General features: G+C 54.4%; 1 protein-coding gene across 1 annotated transcript in view; it reads right to left on the bottom strand.

The window, feature by feature from the left end:
• The window catches only part of LOC111150953 (immunoglobulin-like and fibronectin type III domain containing 1), a 28268-nt gene extending 14261 nt beyond the window's left edge, over positions 1 to 14007 (bottom strand). The window contains exons 1-11 of the mRNA XM_022508645.1: positions 13935 to 14007; positions 12265 to 12387; positions 11007 to 11146; positions 9978 to 10077; positions 8535 to 8579; positions 8209 to 8254; positions 7441 to 7615; positions 6423 to 6536; positions 5227 to 5395; positions 3753 to 4025; positions 2977 to 3015 (exon numbers count right to left, since the gene is read on the bottom strand). Coding sequence (XP_022364353.1) covers positions 2977 to 3015; positions 3753 to 4025; positions 5227 to 5395; positions 6423 to 6536; positions 7441 to 7615; positions 8209 to 8254; positions 8535 to 8579; positions 9978 to 10077; positions 11007 to 11146; positions 12265 to 12387; positions 13935 to 14007 — 1297 coding nt within the window. The remainder of the gene's footprint in view (positions 1 to 2976; positions 3016 to 3752; positions 4026 to 5226; positions 5396 to 6422; positions 6537 to 7440; positions 7616 to 8208; positions 8255 to 8534; positions 8580 to 9977; positions 10078 to 11006; positions 11147 to 12264; positions 12388 to 13934) is intronic.
• Between the last annotated feature and the right edge of the window lie 4700 nt (positions 14008 to 18707).

Genomic DNA, 18707 nt, shown 5'->3' with positions numbered 1-18707 from the left:
AACCTGCCTCACCCCCTGACCCAATTCTCCCAGGACCTCCTAAGCCATCCCCATAACCTGCCCCAGCCCCTGCCCCCATTTTTCCAGGACCTCCTAAGCCATCCCCATACCCTGCCTCACCCCCCATCCCCATTCTCCCAGAACCCTCCAAGCCAGCCTTATAACCTGCCTCACTCCTTGACCCAATTCTCCCAGAATCCCCCAAGCTATGCCTATAACGTGCCTCACCCCCTGCCCCTATTCTTCCAGAACCCCCCAAGCCATCCCCATAACCTGCCTCACCCCTCATCCCCATTCTCCCAGAGCCCCCTAAATCATCCCTATGATCTGCCTTACCCAATGAACCCATTCCCTCAGAAGTCCCTGAATCTTTCCTATAGTCTGCCTCATCTACTGACCCCATCTCCCCAGAAACCCCAATACCATCCTTATAATCTGCCTCACCCCCTGACCCCATTCCCCCAGACCCAAGACCCTTTGACCTTCCTCTATAAGCTGTTCTGCTTCCAATTTGCTGAGACCCTGGAATTCCTGATCCACCCCCATGACCAGGCACTCCACCAGGCCCATAAGCTCCTTGGCTCTCAGAACTGGCTCCAGGTTGAGGAGCCAGCGCCTTGGGGACCTTGGTATCGTCCCAATGACCAGCTCCAGCTCCAGGGACCCTAGCACCAAGGCCCCTGGTCCCAACCCCATCATTCACTTTGTCCCCTGCCTTCAGATACCTCGGCTCCATGGCTTTCCCAGGGCCCTCTTCATGGCCTCCTTCTCCAAAGGCCCCCAGAGCCCCTGAGGCTCTGAAGTCCCCGTAGTCTCCAGTCTGACCCCAAGGCCTTATTCTTCCAGAGACCCCTGGTTCTGCTTCTGCATGTCCTTCCCCAACAGCCTTCATAGTTGCCGAGGCCCCAAGGTCACCTCTCCCCACAGACCCCACTGTCCCAGGGCTCCCTAGGCCACCGCTGGAACGATGCCTTCCCCCAGGGCCAGCATCCCCCTGGGCTTTGGATGCATCCCTGGCCTCCGGAGGTATCCTGGCTTCATCGCTGGGCCCTCTATCATGGCCACCTGAGCCATTCTTGAGATTAGCAAGTCTCCCAGACCGCTGTATTGCAGGACCATCACTATCTCCGTTTCCAGACCACATTCCGCCAGGCACACCTGAGCCATGTGTATAACCACCCCCTTTCTCAAACTCTGTTCCGCCAGGTGCCCCAGAGGCCACTCTGCAACCAGTGCCATAACCGAATCCCATTTCTCCTGACACTGCGGAGCCGTCGCTATAGCCAGCCCCAGTTTCAGGACCTATTCCTCTAGCATACCCTGTGCCATCGCCATACCTAGATTCCATCCTCCCTGGACCTCCTAAGCCATCCTCATAGCCTGTCTTACCTCTGGGTCCTTTTCCTCTGGAGTTCCATGACCCATTCCAGAAATCTGGTTCAGAGCCCATTGTCCCTGGACCTTTTAATCCACCAGTGTCTCCTAGTGTCTTCCCAGAACCCTGAGCACCCAGGCTTGGAGACCCAATTAGCTTGTGGCTTCTGGCATTCACCCCCTGACCAGACCCCATCAGTCCATCCCCCTGGGTACCACCCATACCACTTTCCCCATCCCCAGACCCCAAAAGTCCAGGCCTGTGGTGGGCCCCAGTTTTGCTGAGGCTGGTCCCTGTGTCATCCCAAGGATCTGTGCTCTCAGACTCTATTCTGCCAGCATCCTCTGCCCCCCACTGACCTGCTGGCCAGCCTTGGGAACACTGGAAGCTTCCAGAGCCATCCCCTGACTCACCCAAGTCCCCTACTGTCTTCTGGCTCTCCCTTCCTCTGGGCCCCTGTAGGCCCTTCTCCCAGCTCCTGGGACCTCCTGGGCCTGTGGGGCTGGTTTTGTAGCCCTTTCCCCCACCCACAGACTTCCCTGGGCCTTGACCAGCTGTCTGTAGTGACCCCTCAGCTTTGGCCTCAGGCCCCCCTCGTCCCAGGAGGAAACTTCTGCTACCAGATATTGATGGTTCCTGGGAGTTCTTTCCTTTAGGTATCTGCCCTCGAGACTCCCCTGGCCCCCAGCAGCCCTCTTCTTCCCCATCATCAGCATCTCTGCCTCTCTGAGAGCCCCAGGACTCAGGGCCTATGCCTGTCTTGGAGCTAGAAGCTCGTTCTCCAGGATACTCCTGGGCCCCAGGACCACCTGCCCCACTGCTGTCTCCAGCTTCCCCCAGGCCAGTGCCCCTGCCCCACACTGCCCTTGTGGCTCCTCTCTGTCTTCCCCTGCTCAAATCACCCCCTCCCTCCACCTCACCCAGGTTTTCCCCCTGCAAAATCTCTTCCATCACTCCCCCTTCTGACCAAGAGTCCATAGGACCAGACTGGGATCCCTTCAGGGCTGTCTTTCCTCTCCCAGGTCCCAAATAAGCACTGAAGAGTTGTTCCTGGTTATGCCTGTCCAGAGGACTCCTGTGGTCCTCTCTGTACTCCTCTCCTTCCCTGCTGCTCCCCAGTCCTCCCACCTGAGGGTACTTGGACTCAGCCTCCCAGCCTCCTACTGTCCTATGGCATTTGTCCCCATCACTGCCTGTGCCATGATCTTGCTGTTGAACTTCCATGAGACCCAAACCTGATTCTAGGCCCTCTCCCTGTGCATAGGGGCTCCCTGGAAGGCTTCTGCTCCAGCCACCCTCTCTGTGGAGTTGATTTTCCCCAAGGGCAGTGACTGTGCCTCCCTCTCCTTCCAGAAAGCCCTTTCCTGCGTGCCCAGGGTCCCAGGCTGAGCCAGCTGCCCCATCACTCCCTCCCAAGGAGTAGCCATGCCCACCAAGGCCACCTGTCTCTAGGTCAGCTGTGAGCTGGAGCCCAGAAGCAGGCCTGGCCCCATTAAGGGAGCCCTCCAGCAGGCCCTGCTTTCTGGGTTTCCCTCCCTTGCCACTGATGCTCCTGGAATCTTCTGCTTCTGAGGTCTGGGCTCCTTGGGCTTGCTTCTGACGGTCAGCACTTGCAGTCAGAAGGCTTTTCTCTTTCCCTGCTTTGAGAAGAGGTCAATGCCCCCATTGAGAGACAAAAGAAAAGACCTGTTAAATTAGTCCAAGGCACCTGTCTGACCTCAACTGCTTTGCCTGACTCTCAGTTTCCCCAGCAGAGAAAAAGCTGACCATCTCAGAAGGAAGCCAGGGTATGCCGGCTTCCTGATAGATGAGTCCTATCGCCACCTCCCCCAGCCCTGTGCCCACAGACCACCGTGCCCTGCTATATGGTCCATAAGGACTTTTGGGAAAATACAGAACCCAAAACTCACCTGCTTATCAAACTGCCACAAACAGTTGTGTGATTTTTAAAAGAGCTATTTGCTCACCATCTGCCTTAAAAATGCCTACTTTACAGTTTCCTAGGATCACCTTGAATCCATATCTGTAGGGGATTTAAGGGTGTCCTTTGGCCTGACCCAGGTTCTCATCCATACTGGATCGGAGCCAAGCCCTAGCCAGGACCCTCAGGCCACCTTGGATCTGTGTCCCCAGAAGCATTCCTAGAGGCACACGGGGCCCAGACAGTGGAGGAGGACTGGGCTGCCCAGGAAGGGCCGGCATTGCAGTGGGTCAGGAATAGATCTCAGGAGCTGTCTTCATTCTCAGAGACCGAAGGAATCATCAAAAGCAAATAACTGACCAAAGGAAGCCCCTGGCCCTGGCCTTTTCCATGCCCTTCTCAGCCCCAGACTCTTATCTTGGTAGAGAGAGAAAGACAGAGGTATGAACCACTCACCTCCAACGACCAGCCAGGCAGTAGAGCTGTGGAATCCAGTGCCCAGTGAGTAAGGGCCCATGTCTGACAAATGGGCCCCCCTGACCACCAGCCGGTGGGTCAGCCCATCAGGGGACACAAACACTTCGTATTTGTCGCTGGGTTGGAGGGGCCGGTGCCGGAAATTCCAGGCGGCATGGGGGCAGGGGCTGGAGAGAACGCACTCGAAGACAGCATCGCCCTGCTCTTCACAGTGAGCCTCAACCAGCGGGACCACCACTCTGGATGGGATGGCTGTCGGAGAAGCAGGAATGGGGACATTAGCTTGGCGGCGTAACCCAGTGTGACCTGACACAGCACGGCCAGGAGCTCAGGAGCCCAGGTTCAAACCAGCTCAGTCGCAGACCTCCTGTGTCAGCTGGGGTAGGTCACCTCCTTACCCCAGGTGACAGTTCCCAACATAAAATGAGGGCTTATAATGAGGTTACAAACTGTAAGACCGTTTTCAGCTCTGGAATTCCATGATCCTAAATCCAGAGATCATGTCTGGGGGTAAGATGGGTATATGAAGAAAATCGATATACTGACGGTCATGGTCTCTTATGAATCCTAGGACCACCTCCCAGATAGGTAGTATTATTTCCTTTTTACAAGTAAGGAAACCAAGTCTTACCCAACTAAGAGGCAGCCCAGACAGAATTCACACCCAGGTCCAGCTGAAACCAAAGTCCCTCTCCCCTTCCCCTATGCCATGCCATTTCTCAGCTTTTCAAAGCCCTGTCCAGGCGTACCAGGCCTGCTGGAGATCTCATGCCCTCTTTCTTCCTTAACATTGATTTAGAACCATGTTCTTTATGTTCTGCCTGCCCACAGTTTTCCTTTCCAGGTCTCTCCTGCTCCCAGGAGGCCTCTGAACTTTAAAGTACTCCAAGGGGGGCCTGGGGGGGTGGTGATGCATACACAGCTACTCGAGGGGATGGGACAGAGTGTGATGAGAGAGGACGGGACAGTTCCCAGGTGGGGAGGGGGCACAGAAGGCAGGGAAGGAAGACGTCTGTACGGGACACAAGGGTGCTGCACCTGGGTGGGGCTTCTTACTAGGGAGTGTGGGAGGGGGAGTCTGAAGCAGAAAAGAGTGGGGCTGTGGCTAGAGCCTGTGAAATTCGTCTGGATCGAATCTGGAGATTGAATCTCTGCTGCAGAAGGTCTGTAAGCAGGGCCACGGCACAGACACTATGTCTATGGCTGGAACCCAGGAGGGCCCAGCTCACCACCAAGAGAACATAGACCTCGGACCCAGACCTCTGGAAAGCAGATATCATTTCAGTGTAACCACGTGAGTGTGCATTCTGCTCCCTCACAGTCTTCGCAAGGTGAGAGGGGGGCACATTTATTTCCACTCTCCGCCCCTCCAATCCCCAGCCACGGCACCAACACGGGCCCCCTCCTAACAGATCTCCTCCGCTCCAGCTTCTGCAGGGGGAACACCACCTACCGCTGGCATCCAGTTCCGTGGAGAAGATTTCGGCATCCTCCACCTTGACCTGGTAAATGCCGGCATCCTCAGCCTGCAGGTTCCGGATCTGGAACTGATAGCGCTTCCCCAGCCGCCGCAGACAGAGCTTGGTCTGGTTGTCAAGGCTGTAGGGGACCATCTCACCATCCTGAGGCAGAGAAAGGAAGAGGGAGGCTCAGGGCCTCCGTGGGTCCCCAGCACCTCCTGCCCCGACCCCCTTTGGGTAGTTTTCTCCCACTGGCCCCCGGCACCAGACAACATTGCTGCAACCACAGAGGAGATGGGGAAGGGGGCAGGGACAGGGGTGGAGAGCAGGGCTCAGAGGCTTTGAAAACAGGGAGGGGAGGATGGTCCCTGACTCTGACCATGAAGTGAATAATTGGCAAATGTCCTGAGAGAGACACCTGAGACACATTCATTTTCAGAGGGGAACAAGAGAGCCATCAGGTATTTTCGGAGCTCCACAAAACCAGTAATCCATGCACATGCCCCCTTTAACTAAAGCCTAGATATATTTGTCACTTGCCAGATATTAACAATAGCTCACCTTCGGTTGCCTACTGTGTGCCAGGCCCTGGGTTAAGTACTTGGGGCACAACAGTGAATAAAACAAAGATTCCTGCCCCCCAGGGAGCTAAAATTCTAGGAGGGACACAAATAACATATATCATAAGCAGATCATATAAACTATATTAGAAAGAGATAGAAGTAGGGAAAAAAGAGAGAGGAGGATATGGATTCAGGGATGCAGGGTAGGGCAGGGGGGGACACAGCAGTGTCAGACAGGGTGGTCAGGGGACATCTGGGTGTGGGTGAGGGAATTAGCTGTGTGGATACAAGGGAAGACGGTGACAGGGAGCAGGACCAGCTAGAGCCAAGAAACAGATGCAGGGGGGTGGGGGTGTACTTTCTTAGAATCCTTAGAATCTAAGAATCCTGGTGCCCTGGCTAGGGAACCGGTTGGCTCAGTGAGAGTAAGAGGAGTCTGTGAAATGTCCACACCACAGTTTGACTTCCCTCCAATCAGGAACTCCAGGGGAGGCAAGGTTCACCGTCTGTGCCTGTGCGCTTGAGTTGCTCCCAGAGGGGAATCCAAGGGACCCATAGCTCCTCCCCCGAGGACCAGCAGCCTCCCTGTCAGATCCCTCCCCCCTCAAAGACTCCTCCGGCCTCACCTTATACAGGTAAACCTTGCTCCCGGGATCCTTGAGATCCAGCTCCAGATCAAATGTTGCGACCCCCTCCTTGCTGACCCTGATGTGTCTTAAGTTGGAGACGGTGTTAACGTACTAGAAAAGACAAACATACCAAGGGATCTCTCTGAGCTCTCTCTTTGGGGCACTCCACACACTTGGACCCCAGTCCCCCCCACCCCCGCTCAGTGTTTCACTCAAGCATGCATTTGCCCATTTTATAGAGGGGAAGAATTTTTCCAAGATGAGAGATATCAGGTCAGGAAGCAAAGTGAGAAAGGGCCCCAGGCGTCCAGGTTTTCTGAGAACATGGTAGGGCATTTCTGTTCATCTGCTATTCCAGGCAATAAAAATTAGTTGAGCACCTACTATGGGCAAAGCCCTGTGTTAGGGTCAATGAGAAAGCTTAGAGGACAGAAAACTAAGTCCCAGGATATTTGATGAACCACCTTCAAGGTGATAAAATACTATTTTCAGGATGGTGAAAACTAGTTGTTTTGCATTTCCAGAAGACGAATTAGACTAATACTATAGTTAGGTTAGATCCAGGAAAGAACTTCCTATACAGTCTATAAGACACTGGGATAAGCAGATAATGCTGAAATCCCCTCCACTGAAAGCCTTTAGAAATAAGATAGGCATCCAGACTCTGGGGAGGATGACAGCGGACAGGAAGCCCTTGCCAGGTGTGAGGCACTATTAAGTAATTAAAGCACAGTTAAATGCTTTAATTACATTGTCTAGTTCATCCTCTCCCTGACCCTAAGGGGCAGGTACAACTATAACACCCATTTGGCAGATAAGGAAATCAAGACATGGAGGCCCTAACTTTCCCAATGCCCCGGATTTTAGTATCTGAGCCAGATTTTGAAGCCAGAACGTTGACTGGAGGCCTGGGTCCCAGCCACACGTGGCCCTGGGGGCGGGCTGCGGGGCCAACCCTGCATGGGGCCCAGCGCCGGGTCGGGGCGCCGGCGAGGCGGCGGCCGGGCGGAAGTACCTGCGCCATCTTGTCCTCCTGCTCCTTCCGCATCTCCTTGAGCTTGCGCAGCATGCCGCGGTAGTCCACGATGCCGTACTTCAGGCAGATGCACTCGTAGTCCTTGCGGTCGGCCGTCATCAGAAGCTGCCACACCTGCTCCAGGTCCACCTTTTTCTTGGCGGGAGGCGGGGCCCTGGGGAGCAGGGCGGGCAGGTCAGAGGCCAGGGGAGCCCCAGGGGAGCCCCAGCGGAGCCCCAGGAGCTGGTTCCCTAGACCTGCCACCCCGAGAGGCCGTGAAGAGCTGCTCTCTCTGCACTAGAAGAAAGGGACGGGATGGAGGGAGTGGGGGAAGGGGGCTGGGCCCTGGGCCTGAGCTCTGTCGGGACACGGGGGACCCAGAGATGGGCAAGGGTGGCCTACCCCCTACCCACCACAGTCCGAATTTTCAGGGGGAGAAACTCCATTCCTAACACCTTGTATTATGGACTGCTCAGAAAGATGGGGGGGTCACATTATTCTGTTACCTTAATACTTTTTTTTTTAATCATTGTTCTAGTGGAGCACCCCATTTTAAAAATGAGTGAGTCAAGACCCAGAGAGGAATGAGGATTCACTCAAGGACACAGAGCTTAAAGGGAACAGAATATAGGGTCAGTGCTCTTCTCTCCTCCCGCTGGCTACCCGCAGTCTAGCTTTCTAGCCAGCCGAGGGGAGAGCTGAGCCCCATGGGCTCATGGACATAGCTGGGGAGCCTCCAGCCCTGCCCCTGGACAGGCCCACACCCACCTCTTTTTCAAAAGATTTCGGTAGTCCATCAGCTCCTTCTTGAGGTCTAGAAAAGGAGCAGCAATGAGGCCCCAAGCCCAGGGGGAGATTCCAAGGGGCTAATGCAGGACTTTTCTATGGCAATGGGAGTTGGGGGGGGGTATCAGGGGGTGCAGTCGGAGGACCTGTGGTCCACGGCTGACAACTGAGCTTTTGGACGGTGCTCTCCTGTGGACCAGTGATGATCCGTAACGTGTTGGTAGGGGCTTGGCCAAGTCGGGAGCACCAGGAGTGGAGTAGCCCGTTCCCCAAAACCCAAGAAGATTTCTGGCAACCCTTTCACCTACCCTCCTGGGGCTCCTTGTGCCTCTTCCGGTTCTTCCGAAAGCCAACTGGATCATCAGGAGGAGAGGAGGGAATTAATGTGGGCAGATAGGGAGAGAAGCGAGACACCCTGAGGGTCTTCGTGAGAACCAGCTGAGTGCCATGGCCCTGTCCTCCCCACTGTCCACAAAGGCAAGGCAACAGCTCAGCAAGAGGGATGCGCAGGGCAGAGGGTCTGTCCATCATAAGCTTTGATACCCAGAGCCTTAGTGTGACTGAGGTGGAGCTGACCTGGTTGGGGGAGCCCACTAACATGTCTGCAGGGGCGGGGGGGGGGGCGGCAGAAGCGAGGGCAGTGGCTCTCCTGTGCCCCACAGGAGCTGCCATCTCGGAGTACGGGTTGGATGTCGCCCAGGAAGGCCGACAGTGCTGTTTGGCTCATCCTGCAGCCGTTCCCAGTCCTTGTCCTCATCACGTACTCCCACTGGGAGGAAGGAGGCTGGAAAGCTAACTCCTCCCTTCCCAGCTGCCCTGGGCACCAGGAGTGGCCATGTGACACGGGTCTGGTCAATGATATACAAACGGAAGTGTCCAAGGTGTTTCTGAGAAAAGTTATGCTTTCTTAATAAAAGGGCCCACTGTACCTGGGGCCACCTCTTTCCCCTTCTTCCCACCTTGAGCATGGATTCGGTGTAGATCGGCAGCAGCAGTCTTATGACCGTGAGGCTCTAAGCCAACGTCTTTGGGTGACAACTCAGCGAGACAGGAAGCGTCTGGCTGGCCCGTGACAGCGCTGAGCTGTGATTTGAGCCCTGGACTCTAACCTTAGGACTCCTTATCATGTGACATAATCAAGTGTCTTTATTTCTTGGGCTATTCTTAGGGTTTTCTGTTACTCGTAGGCAAAAGCATAAGCCATCGAAAGACTAGATCCACTTTCTCAAGAGACATGCCCCTTCCCGTTATTGTATGTCAACGACTGATTTAAAATTTGGAAACCCGCAAGTCAAGACAAATGAACAACCTCCCTGCCCCCCATGTCTGAGCAAGGATTTGGCCTTCATATGACCTGTTTGCCCCTCTGATGTAGGCCTGGATAAGATATCCCCCGCAGAGTGGAAAATGGGGCCCAGAGAAGGAAACGAAGCCCGCTGAAGGAGTTAGCAAACGGTCAGGCCCAGAAACCGAGCTCAAGGTCCCGCCCTCACGCCGCAGGGTTAAGAGAATATATCCTTCAGAGCTCCTGCAGTGGGCATCTGCTGAGCGAGCGCCTTTTAGACCACACGCAGACTCGGCGTGTGAGTGGGTGAAGCCAAGGGCCCTGGCACCAGATGGGACAGCGGCCTTGCTGTCCCTCTCTCCTTTCACCCCACCAGCTGCCCCGCCTCTGAGGCCTCGGAGGACTCTCTGAGGAGAAAGCCGGGGCTAGCACCCCAAGCGCCGATGAGGGAAGGGGACAAGCCCACCTTCGATGACCAGGAGCCTCGTGGAGCACGTGGCCTCACCGTAGACGTTCACCGCAGTGCAGCGGTACAGGTCCGAGTCCTCACCCGTCAGCTTGTTGATCTGCAGAGAGGCCCAGGCCAGGGGGACAGGGCTAGTGGCGCCCCCTTCCTCCCCTTATGAGACATGGCTAGAGGTCTATCAGGATGGATAAGACACAGCCCTTTCCTTACAGAGCCCGCAGTCTTCATCAAGGAAACAGACCGCAAAACAAAAAGTGGGAAGGTGACAGGGAGCGGATGTACCATCGGCAGTTTGAGGGACTTTTGGCCAACAGAGGCAACCTGGTGTTGCAGAAAGAGTTGGCTTTTGGGGTCAAATGGGTCTGGGACTAAGTATCATCTCTGTCGTGTAGTATGGGCTGGGGGACCTGGGGTAAATTACCTAACCTCTCTGATCCTTACTTTTTTATAAGGTGAGGATAATAATGCCTCCAAAAGTAGTGAATGGTCAGGAGTGAATGATATAGTCTCTGTCAAATGTTTAGCCCAAAGCCCAGCACAGAGTGGGTGTTCTGTGACTCGTAGCTCTAATTATTACTAATATTGGCCGGCGTGGATAGAGAACCCCTGGAGGCCAAACACTGGCGAGATACTTTACATAAACTTTTCTACCCATGACAACACTGCAAAGTAAGTACTATTATTACACCCCCTCTCCCCGCTGCCGTCACAGGGGAGGAAACGGAAGTACGGAGAAGTAAGGAACTTGCCAAGGCCAAGATGGTGGGCCTGGGGGTTGGAACCCAGGTTGTCAGACTCCAGCCTCTGCCACCCGCCAGGGTATCAGCAGAGTACCTGCAGGCCTGGCGGGTCCCCACCCGGCTCTGGCCATCTGGGTCACAGGACGGAGCTGAGTGGGCCCAGCCCCAACGGGGAGCATCTCATAGTCCTCTGGGTCCTGCAGGTCGCTGAGGAGCCCTTCAAAGGCCCAGGGAAAGACTAGTAAACCTGGGTTGGGGGGTTGGGGGAGGGGGGAGCGGCCCATCTTACCTGTAGCACATGCTCTTTGCCGCTGGGGGAGGAGGAGATGTGGTACTTGCTGGAGTTACTGAGGTGACCTTTGGTGCTCTGCCAATGGACCTCAGGCTGGGGCTCCCCACAGACCAGGGCCCGGAAGATGGCATTTTTCCCTGTGGCAGGAAAAGGTGGTCAAAAGATTGGCCACCTGGGGGAGGGCTGAGAGTGTACTCTCTTGAGACCTTAATTTGTTGTGTTCGTGGCTCTAGGGGTTTCAACTGCCCATTCCAAGAAGCATGTCTGGCCTTGGCGCCCTGACTCAAGGACTCTTAGGATGCCAGGCAGAAAGCAGCAGTTTCCAGATGCCCAGAAGACAGACCCCGCCTGGCTTTTGCATCCCAGAGTATGGGCTCCTTGAGGAAAAGGTGCGGCTGGACAGTCCACGGTGGAAGGGAAGGCAAGCGGGGCTTGGGGTGGACAGGTGAGTTTCTTTGCAAGGGTAAGGGAAGAGTCTGAAGGACTCTCCCAAGACTGGGAAGGGGACGGGTCTTTTGGGAGTTCTGTGTCCTCTCTCAAGGTGGGATGACCCCGAGACACAGGGTTCCAGCCTCAGGAAAGAGCCCAAGCTCAGTGTTTGGCAGGGGAGGCTGGGAGCTTCCTACCCTCAAGAAATCCCTTGGGCTCCTGCCAGGAACATCTCCTGAGAGAGCAGTGCAGAGTGAAGACCAAGGGCCCTCCCCTGTGATGACAGGCACTTGCTCATGACCTTTGTTTGTATTTTGAGTGAGGACTTAGAGTCAGATTTAGAAAAATAAAGTGCTCTTCTTTTTCTTGTACCAAAATGATGTAAATTGCAAGGTATTGTAGGAACCTGTGCTGGGAAAAGACCACCAGTTCTCACCCCTTCCCTCAAAAGTCTTTGTTCCCATCACTTTCCTGGGTACTCCTCTCATGAATCTCATTTTAATAACGTCTGCAGCAGCTGCCCAGTGCCCAGGTGCAGGGAGGGGAGCTCGGAAACACCACCACCTCTCCCGCTTCCCAGTGAGCAGCCCCCAACCTTGTTCCCAAATATCTCTCGTTTCAGCATACCATAGTGTATCTTCACTCCCTTTGCCCATTCTGCCCCTTAGGTCCCTCGCCCCTTCTGGGGACCCAGGAAGGCACCCCCACAAGTAGAGGGAGATATGGTGTGGCCTGGCGCTGGATAGGGGGGCCGGAAGGCAGGCTGGGAAGGATGGGATTGAGCCCCCTCCTTCAGGCTCTCAGCAGCTCCCCTCCCGGGTCTCACCTTCCTGCAGCGCCAGGGCGACAGGCTTCTGCTGGAAGTCTGGTGTGCTGCAGCCTTCGGGGATCTCCTCCACCAGCTGCCGGATGCTCACCCCATGAAGGGCGGACTTCCTGGGGGGCTTCTCTAGAAGGTGGGAGAAAGGGAGATGAACCCTCCCTACTCTTCCTCGTGGGTGGCCCTTTAATACAATGGAGCACTGACGCAAGAACCCAAGGAACATGAGCCCCTCCTCCCTATCCCACTATCTAGCAGGATTGTCTCCCACTGCTCCTGCCTATGAGCAGGGCTTTGGAATTTTCTAGTGGATTCAGGTAGTGGTCCTCCAGCAGTGTGCATGGAGTCCCTGGGAAGTGGGCAGGGGCACTTAACGAAGACCCTGGGAGCGTCACTGGGGTAAAGCTAGAGAAGGGAGAATGGGAAGGGGCTCACATGGGGGAGCTGGGCATCCTTTATTCAGGAAAACAAGTTAAAACCCAAAGCCAAGACTAGAAAAACAGACAGATGAGTTCCCAAAGATCTCCAAGCCCTTCTCTGTCTCTATCGCATGAGGAGCGCCAGTGAGGTACTGGGATGGGGGCGGGGAGAGGTTAGCTCTTCTCTCACCTGCCATAGCTTGGGTTCCTCTTTGGTTACTGAGGGTGGCAACTGATCTGCTGAGAACAGAAGACAGAATTCCTTATGAGAGGTGCAGGCTGGTCTTACCCCACCACACACACACTGTCCATGCATTGGCTGGTCTCTCGCCTGGGAGCTGGATAGAGCTGCGGTGCCCTGAGAGCTTGTCTAACTAACCCCACCTAATGGTACCAATCACTGTCCTGCCAGTCCCTGCCCTGGCAAAACCAATTTCCCTGAGCCCGGAAGAGGGTGGGCTGCTGCTCGGTTGTACCTTTCCCAGGTAACGGAGCCCACAGGGCTGAACCTGCAACTTATGCCAGTGGCCTGGCCTTTGGCTGGGTCCCCAGACCCAATGGCCACTCAGAGGGTGAGACACAGCCTCCCTGAACCTCAGGAAATCAAATGCCTGTCATCTAGGATTTCTTTAGGGATTTTGCAGCCTGCTCCCTCTTGACTGTGGAATATCAATTTTCCCTGGATATTCTCTGGAGCTCTTGGCTCCAACCCCAACTCTGAGATTTTCTAGCAGGGCCCAGCAGCCTTCTACCTCCCACCCTCAACCAATCTGGAATGCTTTTGATCACTGTATTGGTGGGGCAGCACCCTCAGTTAGCTGCTCTTTAGCTCTTCTTGACCCAGGCTGACAGGATCCTCATAAATCCATCCGCTCCCCTCCGAAGCCAGTGAGTTATGGTGTCAGGTGAACACAATGCCTTCTAGGCTCTCCCAGCCATCATCACCACTCTCTCCCCCTGATTTTCTCACAATTGCATCCTTCCATCATGGCTGCTGGGGAGTGGCACCCCGGGGAGAGAGGGGGCTTGGCTCTGGGCTGAGATGAGAGCCTTGATGACGGCCATGACTTGGGCGGGGGTGGATTTCTTGAAAGAGTTCTCCATTAGTCCTACCTCCTGTGCAGTTGGCCCGTGGCCAACGGGTTCCATTTTGAAGACGCCATTCCCTGCCCAAAGAGCCTTGTGTTCAGGATAGAATCGAACATGACAGAGCAAATTCCTTCCTCCAACTGACACTTCCATTTCACAACTTCCCACCCACTGGCACTTCTGGCGTCAAGGTGTCCCATCTATAGCCCAGCGGCTGCCCCCCAGTGCGCTGGAATGCCATGGTGCGCCAGCTGCGTTCTGGAGCGGTCACAGGGCTACAGCCGCCATGCAGCAGGGAGTCAGGAGGGAGGGCGAGGATGGAGCGGCCACCAGCAGAGGAGAACGCAGCTGACTACGAGTGGTGGGAGCTGCAGGGGTCTGCGTCCCGTCCCGTCTGTTCTCCAGTACCTCATCTCGCACCTGTCCACGATCCCTGCCCTGGTGTAATTTGAATTTAACATGGACACCTTAGCTGTCCTCTTCATCTTCCTCATCACCTCCGTCAGCCCCATGACCAGCTCTCAGTCCCTTATTCTGCCGTTCGCCACACATGAAGTGTAATGCTAACACAGCTGCTCTCGCTCCAGCTTCCTGCCTGCAGGTCCCAGCTGAGAAGGGAGAGAGAAGCAGACCCCTCTGGGAACTTAAGGGTCTCATGTGAAGCCATCTCACCCTCTAGACCTCCATTCTCTTCAGGAAGCCAGATTCGGGACCCGGTTAGTGACAAACGGGCAAGAGGTCTGCTTGATTGGAGACTAGAGGGATGTGGTCTCAATTAGAGGGGCTGGGGAAGGATACTCTCTCTCTTGCCATGATTCATTTCCCCTTTTGAGAAAAAACCCTAATTTTTCTCAGCACCAAACAACAGCAGTGTCCTCACTTCAGCTTATCCCACCATGACTCTTAGCCCTGGCCCGCCGGTCTCCTGGTTCCTCCAGTACCCACAGCCCCCCACCCACTCCCTGCCCCACCTGCCTTCATCTTGTTCCTGTGGGTAGCTGCTGCTCCCACGTTCCAAACTGGTAGGGTTGAGGCAGGAAGAGCCAAATGGGGTTGGTCTCAACTGTTTTGACCATGTTATTAATCAAGACATCACAAGTCCTAGATCTGAGGTCCTCATTCTAGACAGCTAGTTAGATTTTTAACCTGGTCATCATTTCACACCCTAAGCCAAACAGTGCCTGGAAAATCAGAGCCAGGACAGAACCACCTGGACAGGACTCACTGAAGCTCTCTCTTCCAAATATCCTGGAGTCACTTAGAGGGGACTGAGCATGCACCCCATGGTATAATCAGCTGTTTACAGCTCACTGTTCCCAGGCTGATCTCATGCCTGCTGCTGCCCCTTGCTGAGTAGAAAGTTAGAGAACATTCCAGCATCTCCATTTCTGCCTGGTGTAGGCAGCCAGGTGTGCAGTGCCCACTTACCTGGTGCACTGCTGCCCTCCAGCCTCCTGTCTGCTCCCTCCTCCCTGTTTCCAGCTGCTGCGTGCTGCCTGAGACTCTGAATGGACTGCTGGTGGACCGGCGGTGCTGGGAGCAGATGTAGGTCACTGAGGACTGCCCAGGCTCTCTTTGCCCCTCCCACTCACCCCGCCTCCCTCCTCCTGCTCTGGCCCATGCTTGGCAGGGCAAGGCCCCCGCCCCAGGGTTAATGCCTTTGCCTCTGCGGAGGTCAGAGATGGAAGGGTCCTGTGACATTAGCTCATCCAGCTCCTCGGTTTGCAAAGCTCTAAGCTCTTAGCTAAACTGGCTTGATTAGGTTTGTTCCATGGTGCCCAGTTTAGATAACCGCTTTTAGCAGGGGTGGGGTACACCACCCAAAGCCCTAATTTTGCAGCTAAGCTGATCCCTTGAGACCCTTGACGCCGTAAGTCACACAAATACATAAAGCCACCTCCCCCCTTGGGAATCACAACCCAAAATGGCACCAAACAGGCAACAAACTTCGGGAACTAGACAGAAGGGCATGATCCCGAAGTTCTACTTCAGGGGTGCACTCCTCTGAGAGGGGGAGACCCTGGGAGTCGTGCAGCCAGGAGGCCTTCTGGGAGAAGGTGAGCTTTCTCAGGATAGAAGCAGGGAGCTGGGGGCTGAAAGTGGCGGGCAGATGGTTGGGTTTTTGAGGATGTGGGGATGGGAGATGGGAATTGGGGGTAGGATGGCTGCTGCTAACAGATTTTCTTAAGGAGTGTGGAGGGGAAGCAAGGCCCAGGAGATGATGAGGAGACCACCTGGTCTGCTCTGAAAGGGCCACCTTCCAAGGGAGGCTGCTGGGTATTTACACATACTCATTAGCATGTTGCTAATGCTGTAGGGGCTGCCTCTGCATATGTTCTGAGAAGCGAGGTGTTTGACCTCTTCTACTCTGGGGTGTGTGTGTGTGTGTGTGTGTGTGTGTGTGTGTGTGGTGTGTTTCTAACTCTAAGTGTCAGAGGCTGGTGTTTCGTTTATTCAGTAAGTATGTATCCAACACCTACCCTGTGTCAGGTCCTGGGTCTGGCACTGTGTTAGGCACAGGGAATACAAAGGTAAGCAAATGACAGGGCCTTCCCCTCCCAGAGCTTACAGCTTACAGTCTCATAGGTCTAATAGGTCTACTAGGTCTAATAGGTCAGATGTGTGATAAAAAGCCAGTTATAAACCACGGCATGTGCTCCGGAAGAACCGGTGGAGGGCCAGGAGAGCTGGAGCTCAGAGACCTAGGGCAAGAGTGACATGAGCTGAGCTTGGACAGGTAGGCTTGAGAAGCCATTGAAGAATTTTAATCTCTGACCTAAGGGCTGTTGAGGTTTATTTAATCTTGAAGAGTGACAGGATCCAGTTTGCATTTTTAGAAACTCATTCTGGTGCAGGGCAGAAAAGGAACGGAGGAGAGTGGAAGTGAGAAGCAGGAGTCCAGCTGCCAGAAGCCTGGTCCAATAAACCCAAGGTGTTCTTTCTGATAGTGGGGTCCTGGGCTGCAGGGGACCTTCTGAGCCACAATGCTCCATCGTCCCAGGAGGGGAAGAGGGAGTTAGGAACATGGCCCAGTACAGAGCCCTTCAGCATTGTATGTGTCTCCACTGGCCCCCAGGGAGCTGGTAGGTTCTTCCCTGAGGCCTGGGGATGGCCGGAAGACTACAGTAGGCATGCCTATCTGCTCTGCACTGTCCCATACTGGTATCCCTCTCATTGCAGTAAGATGGAAATTTCACGACTCCAAGCAACTAAAATTGGTCAGATGTTTTTCACCCATCCTCTAGCCTCTGTTTTTTATCCTTTATCCTTTATCAGATGAATGCCCAATAATATTTAGCTATGCCTGGCATGTTCAGCCATCTACCTAAAGGTGAGAATCCTCAATGGTATGAAAGATCTTGGGTCAGACACTGGTGTTGCTCCTTAAAATTGGCAATAGGTAACAAAAGGGGTGACACGGGAGTGCCCAGCCCACAGCGCAGCCCCTTTAAGGAATTTTCTGGCTACCTGCCACAGGCCAGTGATAGAGTGTTCTGACCTTACCCAGTGATCTTTCCCAGTGCCCAGGTTTTATCCAGTGGCAAAATGTTCACACGACTTCTCTTTTTAATGTAAACTTATTACACCTCCTGATAGACTTTTTCTTTGGGAGATAAAGGAACCAGTTTGGGCCTTCGTTATTAGGGGACTGTCCATATCAGAAGAGCTCTGGGCAGGATTCATATACATTCATTCTTCCACAGTGTCTTATGGGAAGGCTCAATGACTTTGGGTAGTGAAAGGATCACAATTTATTATTGCTTCTCGTCCCCAGAAGAGGAAAATGCATTATTCTATGGCAGGTGCCAAGAGGCTCAGACCCCATATGGGCCTCCTTCTAGGGGCCCTCTTATTCCCCATGGCATGGGTGGGGTGGGATGATCTCTGAGATCCTGGCCAACTTGAGTCTTCTAGAGCCCTGTGACTTGCCAAGTGGGTTCCACAGGCAAGGCCTGTAAAGGCCTCGTGGACTTGTAAAGCGGGGTGATTTCATGTGACTCAGAGAGAATTTGAATTAATTTGCAGGCTGCTACTGTCTCTATATCTTGGTGTGGGAAATGGCTCTGCTCCAGTTGGACAAGCCACTGAAGACAACCTCCTTGGGACCATGTCCTCTCTCGTCCCCGCTGAGGTCCAGGTAGATGGGTTGGGAGGGCATGCTTCTACTCAAAGACACACACACACAGAGTCACCAATAGAGCTGGACTCTCCAGAAATGTAATAGGCCACCTGCTGCCCTGTGGGGATGGCTTCAGGGGTTTAGACCCATTTCTGAGTGTAGGGCTAAGGCCCAGGACCAGTCCTTACCCAGGAAGTTGGAAGTGAGAGAGTGGGATGGGAGCAGACGCTCTCCTTTCCTGTGCTTCCCACCAGCTTCCCTGGACACCGTCAGGGTGGCCCTTCCATCCGCCACTCCCAAACCACTCCTCCCATCCCCCTACACTTTGCCCAGCTGCCTGCCCTGCTGGTATGCCTCCCCGTCTCCAGCGCAGCCCACACGCCAGCCTCAGTTCCTGTCTTTCTCACCCACCTGCAGGGAGGGAATGAGGCCTGTGGAACTGAAGATCTTAGAGACCCCAAGGGTGATTTCATTCGTGCAAAGCCAGCTTTCATCATCAGAGAGGAGTCCCCGCTGACCTGAAGGTCACAGAAAGGGGTCTGGACCCCCAAGGAGCAGAGGGCAGGAAGAGTCTCTGCTTTAGTTTCCAGGAGGGGTTAGGCCACGGTGGATGTCAGCCTACTAGGGCAGTGTAGAACCTTCCAGAAGATCAGAGCTGAACAGAACCTTTGACAGCATTTAACATCCACAACACAATGACAACAGTACTTTTACAGAGCTCTTGTTACGTTTCAAACATTCTCCTGGGTCTTTAAATACGTTAACTCTTACATCCGCGTTCTTAACAACTGGTAGTCTGTGGATCTACTCCGCTTCCCTCC

The sequence above is a fragment of the Enhydra lutris genome, unplaced genomic scaffold (assembly GCF_002288905.1).
Source record: "Enhydra lutris kenyoni isolate GAN:26980312 unplaced genomic scaffold, ASM228890v2 scaffoldscaffold25, whole genome shotgun sequence".
NCBI lineage: Eukaryota > Metazoa > Chordata > Mammalia > Carnivora > Mustelidae > Enhydra > Enhydra lutris.
Note: the sequence above shows the minus strand (reverse complement) of the source record. Positions and strands in the feature narration are given on the sequence as shown.